The 23,845-nt window shown below is 46.3% G+C and overlaps 1 protein-coding gene across 1 annotated transcript in view; it reads right to left on the reverse strand.

Moving 5' to 3' along the window:
• The window catches only part of Kif13b (kinesin family member 13B), a 151,401-nt gene that overhangs the window by 18,820 nt on the left and 108,736 nt on the right, over nucleotides 1–23,845 (reverse strand). The window contains exons 27-37 of the mRNA XM_038309907.1: nucleotides 22,894–22,993; nucleotides 22,084–22,210; nucleotides 21,342–21,397; nucleotides 19,059–19,180; nucleotides 17,006–17,182; nucleotides 14,394–14,486; nucleotides 11,278–11,430; nucleotides 10,953–11,030; nucleotides 9,509–9,562; nucleotides 2,665–2,776; nucleotides 1,933–2,066 (exon numbers count right to left, since the gene is read on the reverse strand). Coding sequence (XP_038165835.1) covers nucleotides 1,933–2,066; nucleotides 2,665–2,776; nucleotides 9,509–9,562; nucleotides 10,953–11,030; nucleotides 11,278–11,430; nucleotides 14,394–14,486; nucleotides 17,006–17,182; nucleotides 19,059–19,180; nucleotides 21,342–21,397; nucleotides 22,084–22,210; nucleotides 22,894–22,993 — 1,206 coding nt within the window. The remainder of the gene's footprint in view (nucleotides 1–1,932; nucleotides 2,067–2,664; nucleotides 2,777–9,508; nucleotides 9,563–10,952; nucleotides 11,031–11,277; nucleotides 11,431–14,393; nucleotides 14,487–17,005; nucleotides 17,183–19,058; nucleotides 19,181–21,341; nucleotides 21,398–22,083; nucleotides 22,211–22,893; nucleotides 22,994–23,845) is intronic.

Below are 23,845 nucleotides of genomic sequence, written 5' to 3' on the forward strand. Positions count from 1 at the left end.
AACTCTGAATGACGTGTGCTCCGGACATTCCTAAGATAAACGGTAGTGGGACGCCTTAGAATGGTAGAAGGGGTGGGAGCACAATCAGACTAAAAGATGGGCACTGAGTCCTGGGGAGTGAGTGCTGTAAGCCACGGTAAGAATGCAGATTTGGCTTTGTTTTCAGAAGGTTTCAAGCCATAGTCTTATGCTTCATATGAAGAGTTAAAGCATGAAATGAAGTGAGAGGAAGAGAACTGCTTACAGAGGAATAAATACAGAGGGTCAAGGAGATACCCAGACACCAGCCTAGGAGAGGCCACCAAGGAGGACATGCTGTTAGTGACAGCAAGGCTGACAGCTCTATGCAGATAAGGACGGAGACTGTGTGCGACCTTGAGGATAAGGAGACACCTTCCCCAGAGAGGTGTCTTCACAAATCACAGCTAATGCTTTAGCTGCACCACCAGGCATTGTCACTAAGTCCAACGTTAATTTATATTTTCATACATTCACAAAGTATTTGTACAAGGTCAGCCTCAGCAGCCTCAGCCTGGCTCATGTGTGCTCAAAACCTAAGTACACTTAAGTGAGCAGAAACTGCTCAGAAAACCTTCCAAATCTCCAGGACATCTTGTCACCCGGATGCGACAGACTGCCTTTCTGCTCCCATTAGGGGCTTTGTCTCTAACAGCTGCCGTTTCCGTCCTAGCCAGAGCTCATGGCTTAGTGCAAGGACAATGTGAGCAGAAGTGAGCTCTCACGTGCAACCAGTGCTTTGACTTGCTCTGGTAAGAGCTGAAAGTAGCTTAACAAAAGCCCCTCGCCTTCAACAGGACTCCCATTTCCTTCTATCTGGACAACAGCTGAGAAACTGTGGCCATCGAATCTGATGTGAAGTCACGCGTGTGGGTGAGAGGAAATGGTCACCAGGGTAGCCTGGGGAAGTGCACTTCTTTTGGAAGTTACTTTAGGAATCAATGATGACAAGTTTAAAACAGCACGGTGTGCATCGTGGCAAAGCACTGAGGAAGTCGGCTTGCCTGCTGAGCCTCCATTCACTCATGTGTCTCTATAGCTGCCATGTAACCCTGGGCCTGCTTAGCTAAGTTCAGTTTCAACATTTTCAAAATTGCTGTGTTTCATTTTGCCATCCGCTCCATGTGCTGATGTGCACGCTTGTGTCACACAGGGCAGGAAGCTCTCTCCACATGCCTAACAGCTTATTGATACCAGCAGCGCCCCTCCTGAAGAAGCCTCCCTCCGACAGCTCCTGACCTACATTCCTGCCACTCGGACATGCGAAATATGGGGAAGCTGATATCAAAAGGCCCATTTCAACAACGCACCTGCACGGTTTGTGTTTCCGATGAGTTAATGCCTGCATGACCACAGGCTGCATCTCCAAGTGGATTCCTTTCACCGCTGCATAGATGCAGCTTCCTAGAACATTTTCTATGCTACTTACTCCATTGCTAGGCAAAGGTTTTTTTTTTTAAAGGAAGGGAGACAAGGGACCACTTTGAGTCAAAGAACTGATTGTCCACTGAGGAGGAGGGAGTTGGGGGGGAAGAGTCATGATTCAAAAAAGTTTGAAAAGAAAAATGAAATCAAGAATTAAAAATAGAATTACATTTTCTACTTGGCAACACAAACAACACTAAGTGCACCTCTATACATCTGACTGTGGGTGCACTAAGCGGTATCACCATAAATCACATTAGTAGCAGACTTGGCGTTCTGTTTTGGAGCAGAAAGGATAGAGTGTCAATACGTTCAAACAGCTCTGCTATCTGAAAGGGAGGAGGAGAGAGTAGAGGACATTATCGCAGGCTTTCCCAGGGCTGGAGCTGGCTCTAATACCCACAGGGTTGTTCCTCTACCTCCAGCTTTGGAACAGCAACACAACAATGCCAGCACACATCAGAGAAACATTCACTATGGCTTCCTCACCTGGTGTGCAAGGGGAGATGACTGCCTGGCTCTTCTGTCGTCACGGACAGGGAAGAGCGACTTCAGCAGCTTTGGCATCTGTGGCACCAGGGACTTCACTGGGTTCAAGTAGGAGGCTGCTATCTCACCCAGTCCTGTCAAATAAACAGAAAGAGACAGGACAAAATAAAAACAATGACACGTAACTTTTGCTCTGTGCATTTTCCAAGTGTCATTTGTAAGTAAATCTAGCACTATGAACTACTGAAGGCATCTTTCAGGGCTGGGATTACAGTGTGCGCCCCACATCCGGCTGTAAATCTTTAAAAAAAAAAAAACAGAATAATACTGTGATATTTATGAAAATAAACAATAATCTGTACAATCAGACGTCACTGGGCAAGGCTGTCAAATATCTAAGGAGTAAGTATTACCAATCCCACAGAAACCCATGCAGAAGAGATGAGGAGAAAGGCTTCCCAAGTCATTTTGAGAGGTTAACATAAGCATGACACCAAACCTAACACATAAGAGTAAGTAAAAGCTGAGTCATCATGGCACACATAGGTAAAAATCCACAAGTGTTAGCAGACAAACCAAGATGGGCACAAGGTGACTTGTCAAGAGGAATGCAGGATAAAGTCACCCTTCCAAACCAAGGAAACACTCCAACCACCAGGACATCCTGACACAATCTTTTTCTGAAAGATGCTCACATTTCATGGCAGTGATTAGCAGATGAAGACAACTCACCGGGATCAGGAGACTGGTTGTTCTGGGGAGAAACAGGGTGAGCTGGAGGACTTGAGGTTATTCTGCTGGAAACTAGTATTTGGGATACATCCTGTTGACTTTCCCACCGGCCCTGTTACACACAAGGACAAAGATAAGTCATTTTGTTTCAAATTAATAAGTTTATGAAAAAATTATATAATATCCCAGGATAAACCAATTAGCATTACTAAAGCTTTATTCTGTCTAGGATAGAAATCTGGTTGTCAGCCTTCTTCATGCTTGTCACTTGCTTATGGGCTGATTCCCCTTGGGGTGAGTCTTCACTGTGGCCTGGAGCTGATTCCCCTCGTGGTGAGTCTTCACTGCATTGTGGGGCTGATTCCCCTCGAGTCTCTACTGCAGACTAGGGCTGATTCCCCTCGTGGTGAGTCTTCACTGCAGACTTCTCTTCACATTATAACCTGTGGCTTCTAACAAGCCCATCCCAACATTCACTGTGTCCTGCCACCTCAACACAGCCACGTGGGTGGGCTGTAACTGCTCCTTTAGAAATAAATGCTCCTTAATTCTGCATCAGCTCCTACGGCTGGGAGCTGACATCTTCACTCCTATGTCTCTACTGGAGTTCAAGAATGGGTGGGGGCCTCCTCTACCCAGGGTTCTAGGAAGTTACCTCTGGGCAGCATGGTGCTGAGCCCCAAAGTGTGAGCAGATCTTAAGTTCCCTTTGGTCCTGTGGTAACAACTCCTGTCTTTCTCACTGAGGTCAAATAACAGTTTTAATATTACTTTAAATGAGTGTTCTGCCAACAGATGACCCAGGGTTAACTAGGATACCCTGAGACTGCTAAGAAACAGCAGAAACGGTGAGTCGTCGGAGGCTCAAGAGGGACTGAAGGGGGCAGCCCCACAGGTTCCTACATGGATTAGGAATCTGTCTGCTTTTAGCAGCAACCAAAGGACTGATCATAAAATCAATAAGCCCTAAGTGATCTGGATCATGTTCACCACTGAGAACTTGCTCAGCACTTGATGGTATTAAAAGGGGGGGGGGAGTCTCTCTCTGGGCACTCATTAGGAAACAGAAAACAAAACAGACTCCGAGCAAGCACATGATCAGGGCAGTAAGAAATACAGCCCCAGCTGGGTATCTGCACACCTACAGATCACAAGCTTACTTACAGATCTTAATCTTCGGCTATTTTTTTTTTTTTTTGCATTCTAACTTAATTACCTTCTTGGGAGGCTGCCCATTTTAGGTGCTCTTGGGAGTCATGGTCAGGTGTCTGAACACTAAGGTCAGTAGCTTCAGAAGATCTCAGCAGAAGAGACACTGTGAGCTCTGTTCATGGTGTCAAGTTCACACAAGGTTGTTCCGAAGACAACTTACTTCATTTCAGAGGAAATTTATTCTAATATCTTAGCTCTCTCGTCTGGCAGCAGTCGCAGCCACACTGTGTCCCTTAAGAAACTGAGCAGCTAATCTGCAGTCAGCATCCGGGCTGTGTGACACAGTTGACCAGTAACAACTGGAGGAGAGTCGCTTCTCCGAGGTACTTTCAGGGCTCCCAGCGGCACATGGTGCAGTGTCACCATTGAGGATGAGCAGCAGCAATGGTTTGTCCTGCCTCACACTCCTATACTCCGAGTGTAAATAAATGACAGGCTCAGACAACACGCAGACAGTGTAAGCATAGCAGGCCTGTGATAATGGCAGATAGAGACCGTGGACCCCAACACAGGTCCCTGTAACCAGGACAGACAAGGAACCTCAGTCACCCGCCGCCAGCATTACTGCCCAGAGTCAGGATCCCAGCGTCCTGGCAGATCGGGCTCTACTTCCTAGGGACAGAAAAGAGGAGGCTGGGTCCCCACTTCTCTGCCAACACTCAGAACTACATAGACATCCCTGACTAAGTGGTCCTCCTCCCCCTGCACAGCTCAGAGATGAACGGAATACTCAGAGTGGGGCTGCCTGCCCAGGGTCGTGGGTCCCTCTATCGCCCAGGGACAGGGCAAGTCCTGACTTTCCGATAAACTTGACCTGCCTGGCTATGCTAGTTTCTCTGTACTGAAATGTCGGAGGAGAGAACAAAAATAAACCAAACAAAATCAGTCACCACTCAAATGTACTTCAGAGGGAATGAACTTGGGACTAGGAGGGGAAAGGGCTTTGAAAATTTTGCTCTAGAATTTTCTGGGCTCTCTCAAACAGCTCAGACCTAAAGGTGAAAAGGTACTGGCACCGCCTTACTTCTGCCATAGTCATGCACACCTGGCACCATGTGGAGCCTCCCCAGACTGGCTCCTCTACTCCCTTGCTGAACTTCAGAATCAGCTATGGAAGATACTAGAAAAATAACCCTGGCTTATTTGGATCCCCACACAGACCACACAGAGACTCTTTGTTCTAAGAAGCAGAACTCAAAAAAAAAAAAAAAAAAAAAAAAAAAAAAAAAAAAAAAAAAAAAAGCAAAATCCTCAAGATTTTGGGATGGGTCCGAGGCTCAGAAGCACAGCCAAGCCAACAGAGTCTCCCGGTCCACCTGTGGTCTTCCAGCACGCCACTGCTCCTCCACCAAGTATAAGTCTTTGACTTCAATGAGGAAAGTGACAAAGAGTAAATAAAGAGATGCCATGTCATTTCCGGTACCCAGGCTAATGTGGCCGAAGGCTGGTGACTCATGCTTGGTGTCTCTAGAGCCAAAGCTGAGCTGATGGCAGTTCCAGGAAGCTTTGTTAACTCCACATGCTCAAGGTAGCAGCTGACTCAAACTTCATCAGAACTCCTGAGGGCTGGGAGTACAGCTCAGTGCAGAGCAATTCCCTGGCATACATCAGGTCCCACATTCAATCTCCAGGACTCACAAAGCACCACAAAACAAAACCCACCTCAGAGGACAACAACACCCTGCCCTACTACTTAGTAGAAAGGCACCTCCTCTACAACGGCTTTAGGAATGACAACGGATTTGTTGGCAGCTGTCCTTGCACCACAGAAGGTCTCAGTGCAAGGGCCAGCAAGAGCTGAAATTAATTCTGCATTGAGATACCCAGTGGTAGATGATCATAAAGAATCCATTTTCAATACGCCTATTAAAAATCTCTTTTAGAACAGAGTCAACGCATCCAGTAACTGTAAGCAGAAACACCACTTCAGTTTGGTCACATTTCATATTTTTAATTGGAAGACATCCCAAGAACGATTTGCTTTAGGCTCTAAAGTGATAATCAAGCTCTTTAATTAATTACTTTATCAATTCAATTTTGATGAAGCAATTCTGAGCTTCAGTAAATAAATAATAAAAGTAAAAGGTGGATACACACACACACTTGCACACATGCACATCCACATGTACACACACGCACGCATGTGCACTACTCCATTAACTGAATTCTTTAGGGTCAGTCATGTCAGCCCCTTCTTGACACTCTTAATGCTACTCCTGCTCCCAAGGATGATTCTCTACTCTGACGATAAGAAACCACAGCATGGGAAGGGAGACTGGAGCTGGTTAGTGGACGCTCTCTGACAACCTGTAGTGCTCTGGTTGGCCTGTGATGGCTGGGATTCCACACTTCACATTCTAACTTATGGTGCTGATCTACAGCATGACTACAGTGTTGATCTGTAGCGTGGAGCTGAGAGCAGTAAACAGATTAAGAGAAAACCAGCTGACCTCATACAAGCCTGCAAGATAGACATAACTAACACGATTTCAAAATACATTTTCTAGCATTTTTAGCATCACCGAGTCTGGGTTGAAATCTGTAAGACTCAACTCCTCAACTCCCTGGACATCAAATATTTCCTTGAGGAGAAATCAAGATGGTCTGCTTCTGTAAAGTTCTAGGGCCAAAAGAATGCCTGGATTATTTCTGCCCACGTGTCTGTGTGTGTACATGTGCCTGTGTGTAGTACTTAACCACACCACAGGTATGTGTTTGTTTCCTCTGCCACTGTGAGGATGTTGGAGTGCTCGCCCTAGTACTCATGCCAAGTCACCATGGGTAAGCACTGCTGTTGGTAAGGGTTTGACAGGCCCTTTGACCTTCTGTCTACCAATCTGAATACTGTCCAGCTCAAGGCATGCTCCAATAAAGGTTCATAACCCATTTTCTATAGACGTAATGACACAGGTAATGATGTCCTTAATGGGCCAAAAGGTGAACCTTGTCCCTTACTTCTCATTAGTGAGAAGGCATGACTTAAAACATATTTGAGAGCTAATAATCTTTACAGTGTTCTGCTTTAGATCATAATACTGTGGGGCCTGCCACAGGAAAATGGGGAGCTATCCTATGACCCACCATTCATGTTGGCTGGAATATTCTTGTCTACTGCCATCTGCCTGTCCTATCTACAGGCATCTGTGACAGAGCAGCTCTCCTCCTGACCCAGGGGCAAAGCAAAGCCTAAGGTGGTACTCAAGGGTGGTCACAGCCAGGCTCACAGGAGCATGCAAAGGTGTCTCCACCATGGAACTGACAGTCATGGAAACCAGGTTTCCTGATGTCCAGCACAAAGATAAAGGTCAAGATCTGAAGATTGTAAACTTCCAAGCCCCAGGAAGAGGCCACACCTCTTAGAGGTTTATAGGAAAGACTGGGGAGACCAATCAAGAAGACAGAACCATCACATGAGCCAAATCTGAGCAGAAGGAAGCAAGACTGCCATTTTCTCCAAGTTATTCAGGAACCCCAAGAAATCGAGAACAAAAAAAGGCAGCTCCTAGGACAGCAATAAGAAGCACTGTGCCCTCAAGCAGAGCAATACAACACAGGTAGACTGCCAGAAGCTCAGTCTCTCATTGCTCCCAGTGCTCAGCAGAAACGGCCTGGGAAGGTGCGGTCATCCAGTATCGTCCCAAGCAATCCTAAATGCTGTCTCAAAGGAGTCTGGAAGGGTCCGACATGATCAATCGATCTGTCTGTCTGTCTATCTGTCTATCTCCCTCTCTCTGCACACACATACACACACCCCACACACAACTTCACCTGTTCCTCCCACAGCCTGCTTCTCAGTAATCTACTCGGAATGGCACCTAGTCCTCCCCTTCCCCAGACATTTCTTCCTACCCGCAGGGCCCTAGAATCCATCTTTTTGGTATCACTATCTCCTCCTCTTCTTCCCCATGGGCAGCTCTGTCCCCCTACACACCACAGTCAACAATGGGATGGCTGGGGCTCAGACAGACCCCTCAGACCGTCCAGTCCAAGTCTGACACTGCCGCCCCCTGCACCACTGCTCCTCAGCATGCGGTCACTGGGGATTTCCAAACAAGGCCCCTCCTCCCTGACTTCACTCCACTCCTCTGTGATCATGCAGCAACTTCTGCCCAAAATGTGAACTCTGGCTCTGCACCTGACTGTGTGCACCACAGGGTCATCCTTGGGTCACCCTTGGGGCTCCACACACGGTCACCACCTCACTGCAACCCTTGCAGGATGTCTGGAGAGCAGGTGTCCCTTCTTTATCTCCTCCGCCTGATAAATCCCTTCATCCTCTCTCCTGGTAGACAAAGCATGGCCCTGCTCTCTGATGCAGATGTTACTGCTGGCTGTCACTGTCTCCATTCTAAGATAAGGAAAGCATGAGGACACAGAAAAGTAGATATCTCAGCCACTTCTTATGAGGAACTTGGGTTTTGTTTTTGTTGTTGCTGGTTTTTTATTATTATTATTGTATTTGCATTAGTGTTTTGCAATGAGATTCAGGTCTCCTGGAACTGGAGTTACAGACAGTTGTGAGCTGCCATGTGGGTGTTGGGAATTGAGCCCAGGTCCTCTGGAAGGGCAGTCAATGCTCTTAACCACTGAGCCACCTCTCCGGGCCTTACAAGGAACTTGTAACTGAGGCTTTGGGTTAGATGCACCTCCCACAAAACACACAAAGTCACTTTTTTCCCTACTATATTTCTCTTAATAGTTCCTATATTCACACTTGAAAATCCTCACACAATCAAGTCCCCAAAAGCTCTGCTTCCTTCCCCTGATGCAGGAACTAAATCACAGTTCAGCCCAAGCCCAGCTGAGCAGCTCCTCCTGTGTCTGTGAGTTCAAGTGTGAGCGTGGTAATGGTGTCAAGCATAGGAACAGCATCTGGATCTTTACAGCGAGCCTTAGTCATTAACTTCATCTTCATTGTTTTTATACTTTCATAAAGAAAATGTCCAATATGAGACAAGTACAGAATAACAAGAACAGAAACAGTCTCATGGACACCATTTGGCCTCAAGGACTACTGTCAATCAGCCAGTCTTTATGTGCCCACACCCCTGCCCGCCCACGGTCACCTGAAGTAACTCCTTCACCTCACACTGCCACCATGACAATGCACGCTCCCGACCTACTCTAGGGTCATCCTGTTAACACAGCACCAACACTTAGCCAGGCACCTCAGAGTGACAAGAACAAACTGTGGGGGGATCCCCCAGATCAGGCAGCTGCCAGGGGCACTGACATTTTTAGGCAAACAATAGGGAGTTTCTGTTTGCGTAAAACTCTGTTACTGGGGTTTGCACATTTTCTTTTCTTCTAACAAACAACAATAATTATAAATATATGTTTCTTATTCTTTGTAAGATCATTTATCATAGTTTCACTATCATAAATCCAATCTGAAGTTTTGTCTTCAGAAATAAAATGAATATTACAAGTAGAAAGAAAAAAATTAGCAAAATAAGCTTTTTAATTCTCATAATAAGAGGGTGTTAGTGGATCTCAATGGCAGGATCAGAGAAACAAATGTGGAACTCTTCCCAATACATATAACATAGCTCAGATGTGGAGTAAGAGTTGGGACATATGCAAATACAGAGGTTTGAGAAGATGAAAGAGGCAAGGAGCTAAGTGTACCTCACCTTGTTGCTGCCCAGACTGTGGGAGGGGCTAAGCTCCTGCCGGCTTCCTGACAACTGAGGAGAGATAAAGAGGATTAGTGTAAAAGCAGAGAGCTTCTGGAAAGTCCTACTTTGAAAACCAAATCAAGGAGGGTGATCTCACAAGCCTCTGCCTGTAATCCAAGTGTTTGGGAGGCAGAGGCAGGAGGATTACAGTGAGTCAGAGGTCAGCTTGGTTCCAACTCAGTCTGAGAGACATAGTAAGACATAATCTCAACCAACCAATCAACCTACCAACCAACCAAAGCAAGATGGTGAAAACCACTGAGTGGTTACCAGTACCTTCCCATGGTGGTTTACCTAGGCTCTAGTATCTGCTACACACCACTGAGGTGACACTTCCCTGGGCCTGAAGAGAAGACATTTCACTCCTTCTGTTTAATGCCACTGGATCCTGCCACGGATAGTTTATTTCTTTTATCTATTTCTTAGATAAAAGAAATAAAGAAATAAACTATCCAGAGTATAGTATCCCAAATACCAAATCTCTGCAGATGCCAGTATATGTCAGTAACTTACTGCAGTGACTTGGAACTACAGTGGCATTTCTACATGTCTGAGAGTGGGCCTGTGGTGGTCAGACATGTCTCCTGCACCTCCACACCTGCAGGCTCTCCAGCGGGAAACTTGTCCTTCCTGTCACGCACAAACACTTACAGCTGAGGACAAAAGTGGCCTACTCTTCATGGAAAAGAGGAGCAGATAAAGAGCATGTTTATTTGTCATATTCAATATACATATAAATTAAACCCTTTTTAAGATTTACTTATTATTGTATATATACAAGTGCTCTATCTGCATGTCTGCCTGCAGACCAGAAGAGGACATCAGCACTACAGATGGTTGTGAGCCACATGTGGATGCTGGGAATTGAACTCAGGACCTTTGGAAGAATAGTCAATGCTCTTAAGCTCTGAGACATCTCTCCAGTCCCATACCCTTTTTTTAAAATCAACAAATCTCAGCCACAGTTATGAAACTTATATAACCCATTTTATGCATTCATACTCCCCTACATGGCCTTCAAGCAATTGATCTACTAACATATTGCAAGCACTCTAATTTAAAAATAATGAATTAAAGCCCAGAAAATGACTTCCAGGCCCTGGGTAGGCAGCTAGCTTATATTTAGCTTCACACACATTTGTGGCCTCCCAACGTGTGCTGGACAGGTGGCAGAGGACAAATGAGCAATGTGTGCCAATGACACTCAAGCAAGCGTCCTGGCTCCAGCAGCAGGCACAGTGGCAGAGGGGGCACAGATGTGACAAGGGAAGGGACAAGGCACTTAAAACCAGCACAGGAAAGTTAGAGGCAGCTGAGATCCCTTGCAAGGAGGCAGACAGGCATCAAAACAAGAGGCCAGAAAGGCAGCAGCTCCCCAAGAGCAGCAGGAGGGACTCACCCTGTGCATGCTGGGCGAGCTAATACTCCTCCGGTTCAGCTTCCCTTTCCCTGTCAGCTGCTCCTTCACGGCCACTTCCTAGGGAATGGAGAACACGACAAGAAGAGGTACACGTGAGAGATGCACGCCAACACACATGCTCAAGATTTTCCCCACATTCCTTAAATACCAGCCATGACTTGACAAGACAGAACGACCCCACTGCAATCACTGGATTATGGGAGAGTAAACTCTTCAAACTTCAGGTGTAACAACCCCATATTCCAGAGGGTCAAATATATAAGGCAGATGGTGCTCCACCGGAGCAGCGCTGTCCGTCACTAACCTGACGAAGGCGATCTAAAGTCAGGAGGTTTTCCACAGCCAGCACACTCCTCAAGTACTTCTCAATATAGGCCTCGGAGTCGGCAGAAGCTGGATTTTCCACATTAGCTGCCATCCTTGCCAGTGCCTCTCGCTCCTCTACTCCCTGGGCATCCTGAAGAACACAACAATGCATGATGAAAATAGGCGGAAAAAGGAAGTACTACAGATATTCCACACACACATGCACGCTCTCTCTCTCTCTCTCTCTCTCTCTCTCTCTCTCTCTCTCTCTCTCTCTCTCTCTCTCTCTCTCTCTCTGTGTGTGTGTGTGTGTGTGTGTGTCTCTCTCTCCCCCCCGAAGAACAGAAAGAGGCATGTTAAACCTAAATGAAGACATCATCACAGATGTTTCACATACACGTGCTACACACGTACATGCTCCCACACACAGATACATGCAGTCACACGTATACATGTCTATATCCACAGAGCTCTAAACTGACAAAATTCATGGAATCCAAAGTCCCATTTCAACATCTGCTTTTAGAGCTCAAAATGCACTTTCCTCCCAGAAATCATGAACCATCACCAAGTACCGGACTAACCAGGAAGGCTGGTTAAATAGTAGCTCTCACAAGCATTCCAAACACAGTTGTTCCCACTTCCCAAACAAACATTCACTACCAGTTACCTACTGGAAAGGATTCTTCAGGTTATTGGAAATACAATCACCAAGACAACAGTTCTGCAAGAAGGTAGCATCCCTGAGATTCATGGGAGCTGGGTCAGCCCACTAGACAAAATGGAGTCTAATAACCCTGGTACCCAAGTGGGGTGCTGATGCAGTATAGATAAGGGAGTGGAGGAGGCAGGGTAGGGCCCTCGTTGCTGCGGAGCAGCCTGACACAGACACTCAGGTTGCTGAGCTTCTAACACTGCCTCAGGCCTCCCTGGGGAGCAGCAGTGGCCAAAGGCTCTGGAGAACAGATGTGAAATCCACACTGTTCTACTGACTGAGCTGGCCGTGCTCATAAATGGGAAACTTGTGCATCAGGAGGGGATGAGGAAACGATGTTGGCTGCCTCTGGAAGCCTAGCCAATTACCAACCATTCCATCACACAAGGTGCTTAGTTTAAGCTGATTCCCCTACAATCCTTTCCTTTTAATTCCCAGAAAGAACAATGAATGAAGCGTAGAGTAATCTTTGCTAGGTCCAAGATTTATAATCAGTCTACTGCTGCAAACAGCTTCCTTGCTGATTGACTGGTTGATGACTGCTAGGGAATGAATGGAGCCCCCACCCCACACACACACACACACACACACACACACACACACACACACACACGGGCTGCACAAGGGCACTATCACAGTTACACCTTAGTCCTTGGCTGTTGGGGGGCTCTTCTTTACAACAGGGTCTCACTAAGTAGCCTAGACTAGCCTCACATTCATGACCCTCCTACCTCAGCTTCCCAAGTTCTAGGATTATAGACATGCACATACCTGGCAACAGTCTAGTTTTCATATGTCAAAGATGCTTCACTCCAAGTTAAATACTTAAATAGTTAATGTTTAATATGTAAGGCTAACTTTGAAAACTCAAGAAAGAATTACTATTGGATGCTTTAAGAGACAAGAATTTTTACAGCATTAATGTAATAGGGCAAGACAGTACAGAGGCTCTTCCTTCTTATATTCTTGCTGAGGTCATTTCAGGTTTAACTAGAATTTGGTCTTCTTGATGGAGAATCTCATGAAAAATTACCCAACTCTATCCTAGGGACCTGAGGTCAGGATAGGTAACTTAGCCTGTGTGTGCAGAACACCTATAGCTAACTACATACCTTAGTCTCTAATAAACTTTTTGCTTCTGTGAAGCCCCCAGTAGCTGTGGAGAGATCACGGTGTGACTTTTGCCTTCAAAAACCCTGTGCTCTGGACACTCAGGGTCACACCTAGGTCGCCAAATACCTGGATGTGGTCCTACCCAGCTGGGAGAAAGACTTGAAGTTGGCTATACACTGTGTCTGAGTGGTCACCTCTGGTGGGCTCCCTGTAGCAGTTAAGAATTTAAAAGTCCAGGTGCCGGCAGTTGTTTGCCTATAAAAGCAGGTGTTGATCACCTACTATTCGAACAGCAGAATCAATCTGCAAACTCTAAGGTCTAGTGAAGATCAGGAGGCAGTGCTAACAGTGTGTGGGGAGACCCCAGGACTCCGGTACCTGTGTCCCCCTCTGCTGTGAAGACGTCATTCTCTGATTCAGAGTAAAGCAAGCAAGCTCACTCTGCTGGCCTTCTTCAGGCTGCACATCAGATACAAGTCTCTACACTGGACGGTTTCTGACCCTGTGATTAACATATTACTACTGTCTATTGTGTTTTAAAATAAGAAGTTTTCAAAATGGAGTTCTTGACTAGAGAGATGGCTCAGTGGGTAGCTGTACCTGCAGCACAAGTCTGGTTACCTGACACTGACCCTGGAGCCCAAGCAGAAAGCTGGAAGTAGCACGCATCTGTGAGGCAAGGGCTCCTATGAGGAGATGGGAGGCAGACACAGGAGACCTGGCTGGAAGCTCAATGGCTAATGATGGAAGAAGACCCCACCTCCAAACAAGGTAGAAGGAGAGAACAAGTCCCAAAGGCTGTCCTTGTGACATACCCATGGCACTTCTCCCTCTCCTCGACACACACTCTCTCACTGTCTCTTACACATTTACTCAATTAAAAAAAAAAATACACAAAATGCTAAAATCTCAACTTTTAAGGTCACAAACACATTATACTAAAAGTTTGAGGTAGAAGACTCATCAAAAAATCTATAGCATTTCCCTAAATAGATGGTTCATCGCTTTACATTTATTTGTTGTTTGTGGTAAGGGAGGACTGCAAGTGCCATTACACTTGTATAAAGGTCAGAGGGCAACCTGCAGAGCTGCTTCTTTCCTTCAACCATGTGGCTTCCTGGGATGGAATAAACTCGGGTCAGCAAGCTTGGCAGCAAGAGCCTTTACTGGCTGAGACATCTCGCCAGCCTGTATCATTGGCTGTAATAGTTCTTGGGTGGGTGACTTTTCAAGGAGCTAGCTCTTTATGTGTTTATTTTCAGTTCGAACTTCAGAGACTCCTTTACCTCTGGAATATTGGAGACAATCTCAAAGGTCACTCCACAGCCAGGAATAGAGCTCCGATGAGACATCTTTTTGAGGAGACTTTGAGCAAAGCCCTAGAGGAAAAATAACATAGAGACCATTACTCCTCCCCTGATAGCTGGCTCTGTTTACTGTAACAAAGAGCCAGTAGAAGAGCAGGCTTCTGACACGGTGCATGAGAGTCCTCACTTAAGCACAGAATCAGTGGACTGGCACCTACAGTGTGCATCGGTCCTGCACCCAACAAGGGAGAAGTCAGACCTGGGGTCTGGAAGCTGCCACATGCATCTGGATAAACTGAGAAGACACGAGATGTAACAAAATGACCTTCTAAGTAAGATGGAAGCAAGGACTGGTGACGCTTACACTTTCCTCCTCCAGCACAACAGACGTCTTGTACCATGAATATTGACAAGTTCAGGCATTAAATTCTTGACCAGAGCAGGATCGTTATGAAGGATGATTTAAGAGTGCCTGGTCATTGTTTATGCTGACTGCGCTCTTTGCACAGTTAGGAATTGAACTGTTGAATTAATGCATAGATGACTCATTTGGAGATGCTGCGAAGATTGAACATTCTGCAGAGGTTGAAGAGAGCAGCCATGAGGGCGGAATACACTTGAATAGAGATAAGGAGAGGGAATAGTGAGTAGGCACGAGGCGAAAGGTGAGGCAGGGAAAGAAGAAGAACAGTGCTAAAAACCTGTAACTGTACAATCCTGTCTAATAATGATTGAGTTCCCACTTGGTGACGGTTAACTAATTTTTAAAGGAGCCTCTCAGTCAGGCGGTGGTGGTGCACACCTTTAATCCCAGCATTTAGGAGGCAGAAGCAGGTGGACCTCTGTGAGGCCAGCCTGGTCTACACAATGAGTTTCAGGGCTGTTACAGACAAAACCTACCTCAAAAGGGCAAAAAAATAAATAAAAAATAAAAAAGCCTCTCAGAACACCTGAGGTTGACCTCTGACCTTCCCCCAACAGAGCCTCTTAGAGTGAAAAGGTCATTCACTTCCTTCATCACTTTAAGACCCCAACAATGCCTTGCAGCACTTAGACAGACAGACATGTGGTCCAGGCATGACTGTGGTTCCTCAGGGATGTTAGAGCGTAGGTTCACCTGACTATGCTTACTATCTGCATGAACCAATGACGCCATGCTGCCAAGCGATTGTCACTGTTCTATCTGAAGAAGCAATGGAAAGGAACTAAAGGACGGGGAAGTGGCACTGCTTAAAATACTTCCACCAAATCACTCTAACAGGGAAGAAATGAACGTCTCTCCTGCCCCACAATACATGTCACTCCCCTGGGCCTCTCTGTGGGCTGCTGCAGGTCAGGTGGCCAGGACAGCAGAAGGAGAAATTGGAAACTCACTCTTCAAGAAGCTCCCAGAGCAGCAGGCCTCTCTCCACCCCTTTAGACTCCCAGAGACACGGGAGTGAGCTGGAGACACGCAAATACTCTACAGCTAACCCCTGACCTGGATTTTATTGATGTTGGACTGGAGCGCTGGGGAGCTGCGATTTTAACAGCATTATGCCAGTCTTCATTGCAGAGATTGATATCAGTGCGACATTTAGAACTAAAGATTAATTTTTAGGGGTGGAGATTATATCTCAGAGTCTGTCAACCATGACTGTGTTCTTTCAAATGAGAAGATTTATTTCCATCTGAGCCTGTGGGTTCAGAATGGCCCACAAAAAGGAGGTGACAGAGTGAACGAGGAGCCCCAGAACCCACCTTCCAAATCCTCACATTTACAAATCCAGTAACACAGGGTTTAAATCTTACCTGGAGTGTTTCTAGAAAACTCTCTCTATGTCAGGGTTCCTCCCTGCCTTTCTATCTCTTCTGTAGGGAAAGCCACCTGAATGCCTGCCTACCCAGCACTCTATAAAGTGCCAGCTCAAAGCCTCCCTCCCCTCCACAGCTATTCCCCATTACTCTGTGGGCAGGATGCCATCCACTCCACCCCACGGCACCCCACTTAGGAACTTAGGAAGGCAAATGGACTTTGGCTCTTTAAAGACCTATACTAAGCCAGGTGGTGGTGGCAGCTGTGGTAATCCCGGCACTCTGGAGGCAGAGTCAGGAGGATCTCTGGAGTTTGAGGTCAGCCTGGTTTACAAAGGGAGTTCCAGGGCTACACAGAGAACCCTTGCATTGCAAACAAAACAAAAAACAGATTAAAAATAATAAAAACAAAAACAAAAGTCCCAGACTGCTTCCTATTCAATGTTTTAGAACCAAAGCCAAACTGGGAATCAAAGACTTCTGGGAAGAGAGGAGTCAGCGCTCCCAGATGAGCACACAATGGATCCTCTAAGGAACCTCCTCGAGCTGCTTGATCCAGAAGAACCCTTAACAACAGAGCCACTGGACTTCCCCAAGGCAGGGCTCCTTTATGAATCTACCCTAGTCCTGTGAGAAGGCCATGTGTGTTCAGAGACTGACTGCACGGTGAATGACGGCTACAGGAACCTGGAAAGGGTACGCTCAGAGCTCCACAGACCATGTCTACAGAGTTCCTAGTGTTAGCGACACAGTCAGCCTGTGGTTATTCATCTCACCCACTACGGCCAAAGCCTCACCTGGCGCCCATGAACGTGGACACAAATCCTCTTGCGTAGGACCAGCTGCATGTCAGCAGGATGGCTGAGCTGGACTGTCACTCGCAGGATGAGGAACACTCGCTCATCAGCAGGAGTACCTTTACTGAGCTGAGGACAGCTGTGCACTGCAGAGTCCCAGGAGGCCTCTGCCTTTGCCTGCAGAGGAAGCAGAGACAGACTTCACTTGCCTGGACACGGCCACATACCCTCTTGAAAATGCCACGTAGCTTGAGTAAAGGTTCTCTTTCGAGAACTGCCCCGAAGAGTTGTCAGGGTGTGAGCAAGCAGCTGCTGCCATGGAGGCTGCAAAGTATTGGGCGTGGAGGCTAAGCAGGGGTGGCGCACACCTTTAATCCCAGCACTCAGGGGGCAGAGGCAGGTGGATCTCTGTGAGTTTAAGGCCCACCTGGTCTACAAGAGCTAGTTCCAGGACAGGCACCAAAGCTACACAGAGAAACCCTATCTCAAAAAACAAAGCAACAACAACAAAAAAGTATTGGGCATGATACCTGTGTTGGTACCCAGACTCATATATTTGAATGCCTGGTTCCCAGTTGGTGGATTGCTTAGGAAGGATTAGGAGATGTGGTCTTGCTGGAGGTGTCACTAGAGGTGGGCCTTGAGGTTTCCAAAACCTACACTAGGCCCAGTCTTTGCTCTATTGGTTCTTCTCTCCCCCGCCACTCCACACCCATTGTGGATCAAGATGTAAGCTCTTAGCTACACTTCCAGTGCCAAGTCTGTCTGTCTGCCTGCCTACTACCACACGTTTCACCTTGATGATCAGGGAACTAACCCTCCGAAACTGTAAGCAAACCCTCAAGTGTTTTCTTTTATTAGCTGCCTTGGCCATGATGTCTCTTCACAGCAATAGAACATTAACTAAAATATTATTAGACTGTTTGCTGCTAAATTACTTGTTTTTTAAATGTTTAAATATCAACAAAGATTGAAATGTTTTAGTACTGTGGACTTTGTATACTGTTCCTTGATCTTCACTCACTGAGACCATTTGTCTATTAAGTCTGCAAACCAATCACTTTCAAGTAAATTGCAGGTAAGTAACACACCCAGGAAATCACCAGGATGTTATCGTATTAGATTTGCCAATATCCCCAGTCCAAGATTACAAACTGCAGTAGCTGTCAAGGCCCCATAGTCTACTTTACCATGTAGTGCTCCCAAGCCTGTCACGTCACATCTGACACAAGCAGGTTTAGGGCTAAGGAAGGACGTAGTGTGATTGAGGGGAACAGGGCTAATGTCCAACAGCAGGAATATGAGTTCCTCGGATGCTCTACTGCTGGTACCATTTGTCAAGCATATTCAAAATCAGGGAATAACCCCCAGGATTATGCCCATCACATAGATTTAACTATGAGATTCATTCAACAATGAATCTGCCTCACTGCCTTCATTTATTCCTTTGCTCTTTTTATTCTGAGACATGGCCTCACTAAGTAGCTCACGCTGACTTTGAACTCAGGTTCCTCATGTTTCAGTCTCCCTAATGCCAGCACTACAGATATGTACAACCAGGCCTGGCTTCCTTTATCTCCTCTTTAAGGAAGTCTTAGGTTAGGCATGATGTTCCATACCTTTAACCCCAGCACTTGGGGGGCAGATGAAGTAGATCTCTGAGTTTGAAGCCAGTCTGTCCTACCTAGCCAGTTCCAGGCCAGTCAGTGCTACATAGTGAGGCCCAGTAATGAAAGTTCTTACAAAAGAATTGCAGAGCAAATACCAAAGCCATGTCCTTCCAGTTTGTAGTTCCCTGTACTTCAGTGGAATCAACACCCTCCCCCCTCCTTCTCAGGGTGGAACAGAGCACAGCCACAGCCAGTAGATGTGGTCCACACTGACATGAGGGAGGGAGAAGGTAGACGGAGTGGGGTGTGAGGGTCAAGCTTGGCTTTCTCTAGGTACTAATAGAGTTTCCACATACACTGTGGAGGCCACTAACTTGCTGGCATCAAAAGGCTCCTGCAGGACTGGGAGCTCCATATCTGCTTCTCCAGGTATGCTGACTTACCTCACCATCGTATTGCTTCACAATCTGCAGCTCAAAGAACTCCTCCTCCTCTTCCCCAGTCAGGGTAGCATCCCATCCGGCTTCTGGGTCATCGAGATTATCCTGAGAGCTGAAATCATCCGCTGAAAGCAGGGCTTTCACTCAACATCAGATTGTTTTCAAGGACACCCTCCTCCCGCCCCCGCTAGCTGAACCAACGTGCTTATTATTAAAATTCTTCTGCTTCAAACTTCACTTGCTTTCAGCACTGCAATCTCAAATAACATTGGTAATAACCATTTAATAGTTCACAGATCCAAGAGCCAGAAAGTGCTTCAAAAAATTACCCAAGCTGTTCCCCATGTGTCATATTTTACATGGAAGGCAAAGGAAGCCAAGATGCCCAAGAGGTTTCTAGAGGTCAGTTCATAAATGGTAATGATGGGATCACAGTCCAATTTCCTCGCCCGTTAGTGCACTTAAGAAACAAGAAAGTAAGAGCAATTCCTAACAGGTAAGGCTAACAAAAATGCACACTGGCTAATGGACCTGGCAACTGCACAGAGCCCTGTGGTCACTCGGTCCCAAGCCTGGCTTCCCAGTGCCCCATCCACCTTAAGCCTGTGCCTACATAGCAAATGTAAGTGTTCTTGTGTGGACCACTAATGCAGAGTACTGAACAAAGTTCTGACTGACTCTTCAGCCTCCCAGGCTAATGCAGTATATCTACACAACGGACTTTTACTCAGACATAAAGAAGAATGACATTATGGCATTTGCAAGAAAATGGGTGGAACCAGAGATCATCATGTTAAGTGAAAGAAGCCAAACATCACACATCATGTATTTTCCCAAACAGAATATAAAATAAAAGGGAAAATACAAGGGAGACAGAGAGTTGTTGAAAGGGAGGAAGGAGAGGGGGAAGAGACTTTAACAAGGGAGAAAAAACACAAATACTACATATTCTCTCATATGTAAATCTAGATCTATCTATCTATGTACCCATCCATCACCTATCATCTGCCTGCCTGCCTACCCATATGACATGAAAGCAGGAGTATGACTTGGCAGAAGGAAGGGACCTGTGGAAGGTGTATAGGAAATACAAGGAGAATAACATGAGAAGGGCCATATGAGCAAAGCACAATGTATGTACATATGAAAATGTCATGATAAAATTCATTATTTTATATGCTAACAAAAATTTTATCTGGAGAAGAAAACAAACACACAGCTAAGAAATTTTTTTAAACCTCAATCCTTCCCAATCTCTTAAAGCTTCTTCAGCTGCCTACGAAGCCCAACACAAGAACAGGCCAGAGCCCACTCCTCCTCCAGGCTCAAGAGCTCAAGGTAAACTGTCTCTCATGACAGTTCTCACCCCACAGGATGGACGGACAGGTGTTGTGAATGCCCCATGTCTCTCTAACCGGTGCATGTGTGAGCTCAGGCACAAAATGCTGGCCTCTCAGGCATCCTAACACACCTAACACGTCCACACAGTGAGGGACCACTGAGGACGCCCAGGCTTTTTTCTATTTAGGGAAGTTCGTGTTAATGCACACTTCTGCAGGTGTTTCATGGAGCTTAACTGCTGACTTCTTATTTTTAGCTCCCTAACCTACCTTTGCATTTCTATTTTCCTTCCTATAGACAGAGACCAGTGGGATGGGGGGCCTGGGAGAGGGGAACAGTTATGTAAAAAGGAAAATAAGCAAGCAGGGTTAAGTTCACAGGAACTCACAGAAAAGCTGAAAAAAATCATTAAATAATGCTAAGAAAACACAGTATCCCAAGTTGCTGGTTCCTTCTAGATAGAAGTTTTCTTCTGAGCAATGAAGTCAGAACATATTTTCAGTATAGAAAAACATCCTAAACTGATGGGGAAACAGCATTCTCACAGAAGCAAGGCTGCAACATGGAGATGTGCCCACCACTGTCATCACTGCTATGCTGGGCTGCAGCTCAGTGGTAGCACACTTGTCTAGCTCGTGAGAGGCCCTAGACTCAATCCCCAGCTCTGGGGACAGAAAGACATGGACAGAAATGAGAAGGGAGGGAAGGAGGGTGGGAGGGAAGGAGAAACGGAGGGACGGAGGGAGGGACGGAGGGACGGAGGAACGAAGGGAGGGAAGGAGGGACGGAGGGAGGGAAGGAGGGACATAGGATCATATTAGGGAACACAGAGCACTGATCCTAACATCAGAGTGATCGCAACCCCACAACATGAGCGGCTAGATCTATAGTGTGACTCTGTCACACTACATCAAGGTAAGCCTCCAGAAGCCACATCTAACTTACCATTTAGGTCAAGGAATATAACAGGAATGTGGTTCTCCATTCCAGGCACTGGGGTCCTAAAACAGGAAGGACAGATTATATACAGTATCTGAGACACAAAAGACTCATGTCACTCAGGTGACTTATCTCACTCTAAGTTGGCGTCACAAGGTTCATGATGAACTGCAGGAGCTGCCTCCTTCGCTGGGCTGTGGAGCTCACTCTTATAGACCCACTCACTATTCACCATCAGCCTGTCTACAGCTTTCTTTCTTGCCAAACGACACACTTAAGGGCTCCTTGTGGCTTAACTTGATATTTTTAATTTCTGTCAAGTGTCAGAGAACATTTGCTGACAGCATGGCTTAAGTACCAAAACCAAAAACTGGTTGAGATGCAGTTTTCTTATGACCTAACATTCTTTTAAGGGAATGAATGATCCAAGTAATTAACATATTAACTATTTTTTAATGCTAAGTGCAGTGGTACTAAATATTGATTTAAGTTCTCAGAAATCCTAATTACCTTGGCCAATAACAATATTATTTAATAAAACAGTTTCAGGCCATAGTCATATCCAACTCATGAAGATAATTTAACAAATAGCTACAAATAGCTCTGTTCTCACACACCACGATGAACCATCCATTAAATGCAGCACTGCCAAAAAAATAAAGAGAGGGAGGAAGGGAGGGAGGGAGGGAGGGAGGGAGGGAGGGAGGGAGGGAGGGAGGGCAGAAAAGAGGTACCTGGGGGACCTTACCATTCTGCTGGTGCCCCTGGAATACCACTGCCAGCAGAGGGCACCATCACTGCATTTCTCTCCTCTGTGAGCGTCAGCCGCATCTCCAGAAGCTGTGCCTCTCGCTCAGCATCATCCTCGGTTTTGTCTGGAAGAAAGGAATCAGGGTTGGAGCCAGCAATCCTGCTTGCTGTTCCCACATATTTTGTAGATTTATTGAGAGAGGGGGAGGGAGAGAGAGGGGGGCAGGGAGGGGGGGAAGGGAGGAAAAGAGAGAGACTGTGTGTGTGTAAAAGGGAGGATACCCCAGAGGCCAAAAGAGGGTGTCATATCCCCTAGAACATGCATTACAAACAGTTGTGCACTGCCATCATGTGAAAACTGAGACTGAACTCAGGTCCTGTGCAAGAGCAAGAAGTGTTCTTAACCACTAAGCCATTTCTCCAGCCTGTTTCCATATTGTCTTTGAGTAAACATGATTTCCCAATATCAATGGGAACTTGCAGAAGCTTCTTACAGCTCACAGATCGCTGGTGCAGGTCTGACAGGTTGGTTCAGCTTCCAAGCTGCTAGTACCTCCAACAAGAAACATCAGCACCTTTCACCCAGTTACTTTCTAAGGGGTATGGATGTTTTGCTACATGTATGTCTGGGCCCCATCCCCAAAAGGAATTACAAGAAGACATCATTACAACCAAATAAATGTTCTTCTGAAAGGCTAGACCCCAAGTCAAGGACAAGCATCCACCCTCACCACCACATTCACTGGGCCCTCAGCTGGTTACAAGACACTGCCACAGGGAGGGAAATGTCCAACTTTGTTCTTCCTACCATGTTTACTGACGAGCTTCTGCAGTTGCTGATCCAAGTATTCTTGACGCTTGGTTAATGCATTGAGCCATTTTCTACGCAGCCTCTCTAGATCCCTATCCTGGAAGAAAACAGGGGAAGCCAAACTCAATGCACTATCCAGGCAACACATCCAGCCAGACATTCCCCTGACTAACTTCATTCTCTTAACTCCAAGACTCAAGCAACATGCAACAATTGCCTTTTGTTTTTTTTCTTCCTCTTCTTTTCTTTTTTAAAGACAAGGTCTAATGAAACCCAGACTGGCCTGGAGCTCACTGTGTGTAGCTGAAGATGACCTTGGACTTCGCAAGTCTCTGTTCCCACCTCAGAGTGCTGGGATCACAGGCCTCTGTCACCATGCCCAGCCTAAGCACTCTACCACCTGCACTGTGTGCCAGCCCAACATGCAGCACAAAACTTAGATCAGAACTCCTGGAACAGAAAGCATTAGCACACTCTATAGAGTAGGCAGACCCTGAAGAACTGGTTCTCTTTGTATTTGCTGAGAATGACATCTACGAGGCTGCCCTGCAGGACAAGATTCACAAACTGTAGCTAACAACTTCTACTCCTCAGAACAATCAGGAAGAATCCTTCAGATCTCTATCCACTGCTCCCGTCAGGTCACACTAGACTCCTAAGGACCATAGCACATAAGTGCTTCTCCTCCTTGGGTTCGGTGGGCGAGTGGGCAGGAGTTATTATTGACAGACTGAACTCCACCAGTCAACACCTGCCAGCATGCCAACCTGACCTCATTTCCTTTAGTAACATGGTTAGGGGGCTGGGTGGTTCAGAGGAATGCTGCAGATGTCGAGTGTCTGGGTTTCACCAGGGCACTTAACCAAATAGCTTATGACATTCCTGTGGACAAGATAGAGAAATGTGCTGTGCATCTACTCTAAGTGGCATCACAGAGGACTCAAATGCC

This window comes from Arvicola amphibius, chromosome 13 (assembly GCF_903992535.2).
Source record: "Arvicola amphibius chromosome 13, mArvAmp1.2, whole genome shotgun sequence".
Taxonomy (NCBI): Eukaryota; Metazoa; Chordata; class Mammalia; order Rodentia; family Cricetidae; genus Arvicola; species Arvicola amphibius.